Raw genomic sequence first — 10,280 nt, 5'->3', positions numbered from 1 at the left:
GTTGGGGCCCTGGGGACGCTGCTGGTTCATGTCCTTTGCCGTGCATTCATGGAGTGCCTTGGAGCCTGAGTGCCAGGGCTTCCACTGCCTCCTCTTCCTCACTTCCCCACCCAGCTGCAGTCATGCCCACTGTGGATCCTCCCCCCACAGGAGACCAACCCCGGCCCACTGAGTCCCATGGGCAGCTTCAGTGTTGGAGGCAGATAGGCTGAGCGTGCGGCCCCCTCCCTTTGCTCCAGGGAGTGGAGTGCACTGTTTGCTGGCCCTGTTTGCCCCCCAAAGCCCTCTTCGACGGGAAGCTGGCCAGCAGCCCAGACCTGCAGCTCTAGAGGAGCTGTGGTTCCTCCCCGAGTCAGGAGCAGCTGGCTGCTGATCGTGTGGTTAGTTCACAAGCCTCAGGGCAGCCCCGGCTGACCCAGAATGCTGGCCACCCTCACGGTCCCCAGAGGTGGTGCCCGCAGGGGTCCTCCCCTCCCCGTGGAGCCTCTGCCTAGTCCCGTTAGCAGGTGTGACAGAGTGGGTGAGGGAGGAGCCGCAGACACCTGGAGCTGGCTGGCACAGAAGTGGAGGGGAACCAGCACACTCTGACAAAGCCCTCTAGGGCCTTCGCAGGCTGCCCTGGAGAACTTTGGTTTTAAAACCGCTTTCCTTAACATAAAGTGTTTGGGACACACAAAAGAAATATGTCCCAAATACGTCCCAAACACAAATTGCCTGAATGTACGTAAGGAATAAAGTATAAAGGTAAACCTCTCGCTGCCTGTCTTAAGCACAAGGACATGAACAATGCCATGGGAGCCACCGTGCCCACCTCCCCCCAACAGACCAAAGCTAACCTCTGGCTTGAACTTTCCTGTGTATCACATCATCTCATCTTGTTAATATTTTAACAATCTTTTAACATCACCTTTTCTTGTGCCACTAAAGAGTATTTTCTTTGGTTTTATTTTTAGAAGCTTGATAAACCCTAGGGCTTCTCTGGTGGCTCAGACGGTAGTACTCTTCTATGTTTTCTTAATTTGCTTTTTTCCTGTGACATCTTATTCATCACATTGACCCACGCTGCTGGGAGTAGCTGTGGTTTGTTCCTTCTGTCACTGAGCCATGCTCTGTTGGAAGAATGCACCCCGTTTGTGAATGCATGCCTCTGCGGGGGATATTTGGGGCTGTCACCAGCAGTGTGCTGCGATGGTCTCGTCCATGTCTCCCAGAGCTCACGGACAAGGCTTCCCCAGGATGTGTGCCTAGGAGAGGACTCGAGGGTCATGGGGGGGTTGTGTGTGCTGTCAGCCTTCCTGTGAAGCCACTCCATGGCAGCTGTCCCTGGTAAACATCCCAGAAGCAGTTGTTGAAAGTTATCACTGCCCCTCTTCTGATTTGCCATTCCAGCAGGTATCCCATTATGGCTGAGGGTGCTGTTTCCTCAATGCCTGAAGAAGGGGAGCATCTCTCCATATGTCTTTTTGGCCAGTTTCCTCATTGTTTTACTTTTAATGGTTTTAGTTATAAGAATTCACACAGTGCTTAAAGACAAATAGCTCCAAGAGGTTTATGATAAAAACCAGCAGATCTGCTTTTCCTTTCTAGCTCCCCCAAAGAACCTCTTGCAGCTCTCTTCACTAGTCTTATGTCAGACTTCCCTGGTGGTAGAGAGGTTAAAAATCCACCTGCCAATGCAGGGGACATGGGTTTGATTCCCCATCTGGGACGATTCCATGTGTTGCAGGGTAGCGGAGCCCATTCACCACAACTGCTAGCCCGTGTACCGAGAGCCTGTGCTCCACAAGAGAAGCCAGTGCAATGAGAAGCTTGTGCACTGTCGTGCAAGAGGAGCCCCTACTCACTGCAACTACACAAAACTTGAGCACAGCAACGAAGACCAAGTGCAACCAAAAATAATAGATGGAGAATGGCCTTCATGTTTTCACTGTCATGTTTCTAAATAATGTTTATTGCTATTTCTTTTTTTTAATATTTGTTTAGCTGCTCTTGGTTGCAGGATCTTCCATCTTCATTGCAGCTCACAGGATATTTAGTTGCAGCATGCAGGATCTTTGTCACAGCATGTAAAATCTTTAGTTGTGGCACGTGGGATCTAGTTCCCTGACCAGAGATCAAACCTGGGCCTCCTGCATTGGGAGCGCGGCGTCTTCGCCACTGGACCACCCAGGAAGTCCTGTAGAGCTGTTTCTTGATTGATTACTTTAGACATTATCAGTGCACTTTCTGTTCTGGCGGATGAGGTAGGTTCTTAACGCCCTTATCCTTCTGCACACCCCACCCATCCTCCAAGGAGGGTTAAAGCTCAAGTTTTTATTAAACTAGTAACCACCGTTTACATCCTGATGTCTCAAAAACCAGTGTTTTTCTTCTGAGTCCAGTAGCACACTTAGTTTTCTTTTGTGTGTAACTTTTCATTTTTCCTGGATGTAATGATTGCCCTACTTTTTACTTGGTTTGTCTTCCATCTTCATAGTCTTGGTTTTTTCCAAATGATTTCAAAGACCTGCCGTGTATCTACCATAACGTGATTTTTTCCACAAATGCTCTGTGGTGTGAGGTGATCTGTCTGTGCCCCTTTCTCTAGAGCCCCGTCCCTCTACTCCTGACAGGCCGAGTGGGATGCCCAGGGGATATCTAGGGTCTCCCTGGGTTCCAGCTCCTGTCTGCTACACTTTTTTTTTTCTAATTTACTAAATTTGGTACACATTCCAGTGTCTTCCTAGAGCAGGATTTCACAGAAAATACATTTCCCAAGCCTTCATTGGTGTGAAAATGTCTCTCCTCTCCCCTTACACTTGGTTGATAGCTTGGCTAGACCCCATTTGGTCATTTCCTGCCAGCATTTTGAAGCCCTTGTTCCGTTGACTCTTAGCATCTGGTGGTCCACAGAGAAGCTGAGTGCCATTCTGACAGCCAGCCCTCTACGTATTCTGGTTTTCTGTCCACATGCTTCATGGGTCATCTCTGTGGTCCTGGGTCTGGTCTCCACATTCATTCGCAAGGCGGTGGGTGAGCCATTTCACTCTAGATGAATTGAGTGCCCTACTTCTCACTGTTTCTCTCGTCACCTCCTCCCCGTGTCCTTTCTCCCCTCCTCTGGACTCTTACAGGCTAGCACTTGGATGGCCTGGATGGGCAGATCCTGCTGGCGGGTGAGAGGCAGGGTGCCCCCTGTTTGTGAGGGACCCCAGATGTGAGTGCAGGAGGAGCTTCGCTCTGGGCAGAGACTCCGCACTTTGCTCCAGTGTGGGGCTGGGGCAGGGCCAGCTTAGCCTGGGCACTCGGCAGCAGGGGCTGGTCTCCCATGAACGTGCGGCCTGCCCAGTTCCTCGTGTCTCTGATTCATGAGCACCTCCAGAAAACACACATCCAGTCTCATCCTGGGCAGGGAGCTGCCTGGATGTGGGGGTAGCAGGGGTGGGTCATCTGGGGGTCTTATGCCCTCCCCACCCCACCCTGCACCTGCCCTCTGCTCACTTTGATCAGTGCCCTCACTCCCCTTTCCAAAGATGGTAAGCCAGCACATAAACAGCTGATGTGTCTGCTGATACATATAATGGGCGAAGGAGGGCAGAGATGGGAGCAGGGGCTCAGGACAGCAGCTGGCCAGGCACAGACCTGTGGCACAGATGCCCCTTCCTTACAGTTTGGGCAGATGGCATCTTGAGGGACGTGGGGGTTGGAACAGTTGCTGGGAGATGATACAAATGATAAGTTATGGCTCACCCAGTGGGTCCTGAGCTGGGTGAGCTCCTGGTGCCCCTCCCCCACTGGACTGCTGCAGGAGCCGAATGGAGTGGGCCCAAAGGGAGGGCCCTGATCTAGGGGGTGTGTGAATGACTTCTGAGTGGCCCCCCGGGTGGCACCAAGCCTGCCCCCATGAACAGCTCCTTTAAAATGCTGGATCCACATGGCTTTGGGACCACCCTCCACCCCCTGGGGAGCAGAGTCAGGTTGTCCCTAGCAAGGCATGACATCTAGGGCTCAGGAGAAGGTCCTAGAGAGGACCCTGGACCAGAGTTCGAGAGGGCGCCAGGGCTGGGCTCTGCAAGACGCTGCAGTGGTCACACTCTGCATTAGAGGCGGTGGTCCATGATCGTTGCAGGTCATGCCACATTTCACACCTGGGTTTCTCATCTGGCCGTGGCCGTTGGAGAACTGAGATGTGGGGGCCAGCACTCCCCGGAGGTCTGTAGAGTAGACGCTGAGCACTCAGACTTAGGACTGCAGCCTGCCCCCTCTTTCACCCCCAGACGGCCCCTGTGTTTCCAGCCCCTTCCTGGCAACCCAGCCTCACCTCCCCCTCCCCGTCTCGTTGCAGGAAGTTCTACTATATCACCTTGCTGCGCGACCCTGTGTCGCGGTACCTGAGCGAGTGGCGGCACGTGCAGCGGGGGGCCACGTGGAAGACGTCGCTGCACATGTGCGACGGGCGCACGCCCACGCCCGAGGAGCTGCCGCCCTGCTACGAAGGCACGGATTGGTCGGGCTGCACGCTGCAGGAGTTCATGGACTGCCCCTACAACCTGGCTAACAACCGCCAAGTGCGCATGCTGGCGGACCTGAGCCTGGTGGGCTGCTACAACCTGTCCTTCATCCCCGAGGGCAAGCGGGCCCAGCTGCTGCTGGACAGCGCCAAGAAGAACCTGCGGGGCATGGCCTTCTTCGGCCTGACCGAGTTCCAGCGCAAGACGCAGTACCTGTTCGAGCGGACGTTCAACCTCAAGTTCATCCGGCCCTTCATGCAGTACAACAGCACGCGGGCGGGCGGCGTGGAGGTGGGCGAGGACACCATCCGGCGCATCGAGGAGCTCAACGACCTGGACATGCAGCTGTACGACTATGCCCGGGACCTCTTCCAGCAGCGTTACCAGTACAAGCGGCAGCTGGAGCGCCGGCAGCAGCGCCTCCGGAGCCGCGAGGAGCGCCTGCTGCACCGGGCCAAGGAAGCGCCGTCGCGGGGGGACGCCGAGGAACCCGGCCGCATGCCCACGGAGGACTACATGAGCCACATCATCGAGAAGTGGTAGTGGCGGCTGGCAGGGGGGAGCGGGGCTGGACAGACTGACCAGCACACACGGCCCCCAGAACTCGGGGAAGAGGACCCCCATCCGCTAGCCAGAAGGCAGACGTGCCTTGAGCGGTGGAGGAGTAAGCCAGGCGGGTGGGTTCTTCTCGCCCTGCCAGGCTGGGGTCTGTGAAATCAGCATGGGAAGTGTGTTGAAGGACACCCCACCTGGCCTGCAGGGCTGGGAGCAAGCGGGGACCCACTGTCCTGGCCCCCACCTCATGGTGACAAAAGCCACAGGTTTGAAGACTAGAAAAGGCCTGTGTGGTGGAGAGCAGCCCTGCCAGGTCAGGTGTGTGGCATGTCCGCCAGGCACATGGCCACCTCCCCCAGCCTCAGGCCACCCAGCAGCCCCTCAGCCTCCAGGGAAACCCTTGCCCGAGGGCCTTCAGGGGACACAGGCAGCCCTCTGAGGTGGCCTCAGGAACGGAGCTCTCAGCTCACCCGTCTTCAAGGTCAGGGCGCACCTCGTGTAAAGCCAAGACGTTTCTAGTCTAGCCCCTGGGCAGCCCACTCCCCTCTCTAGCCCAAGGTCAAAACCCACAGTGTGGCTTCATGCTTTGGGTGAGGAGATCAAAGCACATCGCCTGGGGTCCCCCACCCCACTGTCTGCAGTCCCTAGACTGAGGGGAGCTGTGGGGGGATAGCCCCACACTGCAGTGCCCCCCTCCCATGGGCAGAGGGCATCCCAGGAGTAGGAAGGCCGTGGCTGAGGACGGTGCTGCCTGTGACCGAACAGACCACCCAGCCTGCAGCTCAGACAGGAAGGGGGTGGAAATCCAGAGATCCACCTGACCCCGGTCTCCCTCCTGACCCTCTGGGCTTTGTTAGTGGACTGCCCCTGGCTCCAAGCCCACCACTTGGACATTTATTTGAGGTTACACCCCATTGCCCCCAGAACCCTGTGTATAAAGTTCAGTCAGGCCTCCGTTGGCTAGAACACTGCAGACTATGGCCGTGCCCACGAGCCATAGTTTGGGGTCATGTTGTCTCAGCACAGCCAGGATAGGGTACACAGTTCTTTCAGATTCTCAGCTAGAGTTGGAAGAAACTCTGGGTGGCTTCATTATGCCCAGATACACAAACCCCCATCCCAGCCTCTCCTCGCATTTTCCTGCGCCCTTGCCCACACCAGCTGGTCAGGCCTGTCCCCACAGCCCTGCCGATTGGAGAAGCCATGTTCAGTCCATTGCAAACACTTGCCCCATTCCCATCCCTCTGATATTCGAGGGGGCCAGGCCAGCGTCACCTCTGGAAGTACCCCCATCCATGTGAGACCTGAGATCTGGGGAGCTGAGTGTGAGCCCCACACCTGAGGTGGACAGGCTGCTCTTCTGTCCAACAGAGGACTCATACGTGACTCAAGGAGGTGAGGGCCACGGGCCACAGCAGCCTCCTGGGCAGATCCCCCTGAGGTTCTCTGCCTCAGGCTCCCCCAGCCACCCCAGCTGCCCTACTGTGGAGTGAGAGAGTGGGAGCGGGGACCCTTCCACAGCACTGGGAAAGTTAGGGTATTGTCAAATGAGGTGGCTACCCAGGAGGCAGAATCGTTATCGCTTGTCTGGCACAGGGGCTTCCTATGCCACTGGCCACTTCGTCCTGCAGTTCAAGGGCAGAGCAGTCAGCAGACCCCCAGAGTGGACGCATCATGCTGAGGAGTGAGCGCCAGGTGACTGAGTGGCTCTTTTGAAGGGATGTGAGAGTCAGCGTGGGGATCTGCTGATACTTATGTGAGGTGGGCATGCTCCAGGTTCACAAGCGCCCTGAGGGCTCACTCAAGCATGTGCAGTGGCCTCCCACTAGGAGGAGAGCTCAGCCCTGTTCTGCCTGAGCCCCTGGCACCCAGCCAGTAACCTGGCTGCATCAACCCTCCTCAAGGCGGGCTCCTGAGTGTGAGGGCCTGAGTGCAGGATCTGTTTGTACATAATGGAACGTTGTAGCTTATGGCCCGTTGTCCCAAGTCACACGGTCTCCTCGGCTTCCCCACTGCATCGAGGAGGTGGTCCCGGCTCCGGCCAACACCCTGATGGGTGCCAGTGAGGGTCACAGCTGGCGTCACCCTCAGCTGCTGGGGCCTCCCACCCTGCACTGCCTGCTCAGAACACCCGCTCTGAGGCGAAAGCTTCTCATACCTGCAACATCTCCTCCGACACCACGGGCTGGGGCTTCAGGAAAGGTGGCCTCCCGGCCTCTTCCCAGGGCCGAGGGACAGAAGCAAACGTGCGGAGAGCGGACAGCTCCCTCCCCATGCCGGCCTGCAGCGCCCTCTCTCGGAGGAGGAGTCAGGGACAGCAGTACTGTCCGAGCAATGAGTCTGTGAACTTTTTTGGGAACTGGAAGTCTTTAACTTGAACCCAGGAGCGTTTAAAGCTTTATTTATTTATAGCTTCTTATTAAAAAAAAAAAAAAAAGTGTTGAGAAGAAACCTTTTGGTGACTCATACAAAAAAATGAGTTGATGGAAACGCAAGTCATAATCATCTAATTGTTTTTGTCTAGGTCAAGATGAATGTTAGCAGATGAAATAAACCCTGAAAAGGAGCACTGGTGTGTGTGGTCTGTGGTCACATAGCCGCCCACGTGGCGTGGTGCCCATCCCAGTTTGATTTTTGAAATGTGTCTGTGAGCCAGGAATCACAGGAGCAGATGGGCTTCCCTCAGGGCCAAAGAGGCCCAGTAAGAGGAGTTAACACACTGTGTCACTACGCCTTGCTTTGTGAACGTTAGAGATGTGACTGTCATCACCGCAAAGAATAACTTCGGGAATTCCCTGGCGGTCCAGTGGTTAGGACTCAACACTCACTGCCAAGGGCTCAGAATTGTTCTGTGGTTGGGGAACTAAGATTCCACAAGCCTCGCAGCATGGCCAAAAGAAGCTCATTAATTATAGGACTTGAAAAGATGCTGCTGTTTCTAAGTCTCTTCACTCGTGTCCAGTTCTGCGACGGCAGCCCACCAGGCTCCTCTGCCCCTGGGATTCTCCAGGCAAGAATACTGGGATGGGTTGCCATTTCCTTCTCCACTGAAAAGATGAGCCCAGCTTAAAGGAAGGCCCACACCATCTGTTTATTTTCTCAGTACCTATTTCCCCTCAACTTCTAATTTTAAAAGACTGCAAGTGACAGATTGAAAAAGTAGTTCATGGGCATCATGAAGCCTTGCCCGAGACTCACCTGGGTTAACACTGTGTCGTGTTTTATTATCCTGCACTCCCACTCGCCTTCTGTGGCACATGCATCACACACATGCACAGGGACGTTTCAAAACATTAGAAAATAGTAAATAACATTATAAAATATCCCCAGAATATTTCTGAATTCTTCGGTGTGTACCTCCTAAAAATGACATTCTTTCACACACACACAGACATCGTATTTCTAAAATTTAACATACAATAATAGCTGATATACAGGCCACATCCAGATTTTCTGATTATCCCCACACTGTGTCCAGAATGTTTGTGTGATCCTTATGGCGCTGTCTTGCCTCTCCTGTGTCCTTAAGCTGGGCAGAGTCCCACCTGGCCCTCTTCTGCATCTCTCAGCCTTGACGTTTTAACATAGGCCAGTTGTCTCTTCCAAGATCAGAGCGCATTTTCTCACAATCAGATTCAGTGAAAGGTTTGGGGCATCACTGCTGCACAGAAGTGGTGACTCCGTGGCTGCCAGCACTGGTGAATTTTAGTTCTCAGTCCCACAGGATGGGGAGGAAGGCCCTCGCTTGATCTCTGGCTCCCGATGTGCTCACAGGCCTCCCTGGCTTTTTCTCTGTGGACATGGGTCCGTTGGGCTGGCTTTTGCCGGAGGGTGTAGGGCCAGGGACCAGAGTGCCAGCCCCTGCACTTCCCCTCGCAGGCGCAGCCACATGCAGACTCTAGAAGAGCTATGTCCTGACCCCAAGGCCCAAGGGGCCCGCCTCCCTCCCCTTCCCACATTCTGTATCTGGATACTCCTGCCTTATGCGTGCAGGAGAAAGACCGGTGGCCCAGGCTTCCTCCCCACCCCTGCCTTCAGTGAGGAGCACAAGACGGTCACAGCTGAGACCACAGAGGTGCCAGTGGGCACAGGTGGCCACCTCCTGGTCCCCCGAGCTCCCTCTCCTACGTGGGAGAGGCAGAGAGGGGAGCAGACACAGCTGTGCCTTAAGACCCAAATACAGCATGTGCTCTCAGCCACCTGAGCCTGCGAGGGAGTGTCCTCTCAGAGCAAAGCACAGTGTTGGGCAGGGGCAGAGCCTGCCAGCCCCCACTCTCCCCGAGGGAGCCCAGAGTGGACGCCCCATGCAGCCCCCCTTCAGCCCACCCGGACACCTCCCTCAGCAAACCCAAGGGGCTCCTCCCGCTGCAGCAGCTCCATGCAGCCCTGCAGGGCCAGAGTGTGAAAAGACAGAGGCCAGATCAGTCCTAAGACACCTCCCCACAGAGGTATCTTCACCTTCTGTTTGAAGGTGAAGGTCACATCCAGGTCTTCCTGCCCTGGCTGCAGCCTGCGAGCCCATCCACCTCTCTGGTCCCTCAACCCTCCCCTCTGACCTTGCTCCTTCTCGATCTCACCCCCCGACCCTCTCCCCTTCCTCCACCCCCACAGCCCGCTGCCCCCCAGCCCAGCCTCCCACCCCTGTATCCCTTGCTGTTTCCTCTTCACACCAGACACCCCAGCGGTAGATCCTCGGCCCCAACCTCGGGGCGAGCTCACAGACTCTCAGCACTCCAAGCGATGCTCCTGCTGGGAAGGCAGTCCTGATTGACCTGACCAGGCCCTTTGCATGGGAATGAGAGGACCCTCCTCCCAGCCCAGAGCCCAGGGCGTCCTTGGGAGCCATCACCAACCCTGAGAGACCCCTCCCAGAGCATGCACCCAGTCTCAGGGACCTCCAAGACCAGAGGCCTTGGGAAGATCACGGGGAGCCTTGGCCAGCACCGCTGACTGGCCAGGCCCCCTACACACAAGCTCCTGCCCTAGCAGGTGTGGCTCAGAGGGCCTGCCCTTGGCATGGGGGCTGGGTCTGGCTCCCCTCCGTGCTGCAGCAACAGACATAGCCTCTGGGAGTACAGCCTGTTGTCAGGTCAGGTTTAGATTCAAGTGGCGGCTGTCGGCCACTGTCTATGACAGGGAGGGTTGCTGAAAGGGCTCACCTGCTTCTGGAAGAGAAGACACCAGAGTGGGGCCACCCCGAACCACAAGCCAGCCACTGGGGACTCCTGACCCTCC

At 55.9% G+C, this 10,280-nt stretch overlaps 1 protein-coding gene across 1 annotated transcript in view; it reads left to right on the top strand.

Moving 5' to 3' along the window:
- HS6ST1 (heparan sulfate 6-O-sulfotransferase 1) overlaps nt 1-7,612 on the top strand; it is a 64,697-nt gene extending 57,085 nt beyond the window's left edge. The window contains exon 16 of the mRNA XM_010837959.1: nt 4,325-7,612. Within this exon, the coding sequence (XP_010836261.1) occupies nt 4,325-5,033 (709 nt within the window). The 3' untranslated portion in view covers nt 5,034-7,612. The remainder of the gene's footprint in view (nt 1-4,324) is intronic.
- Nucleotides 7,613-10,280: the final 2,668 nt, after the last annotated feature.

This window comes from Bison bison, unplaced genomic scaffold, assembly GCF_000754665.1.
Source record: "Bison bison bison isolate TAMUID 2011002044 unplaced genomic scaffold, Bison_UMD1.0 scf7180017864088, whole genome shotgun sequence".
NCBI classification, from domain to species: Eukaryota; Metazoa; Chordata; class Mammalia; order Artiodactyla; family Bovidae; genus Bison; species Bison bison.
Note: the sequence above shows the minus strand (reverse complement) of the source record. Positions and strands in the feature narration are given on the sequence as shown.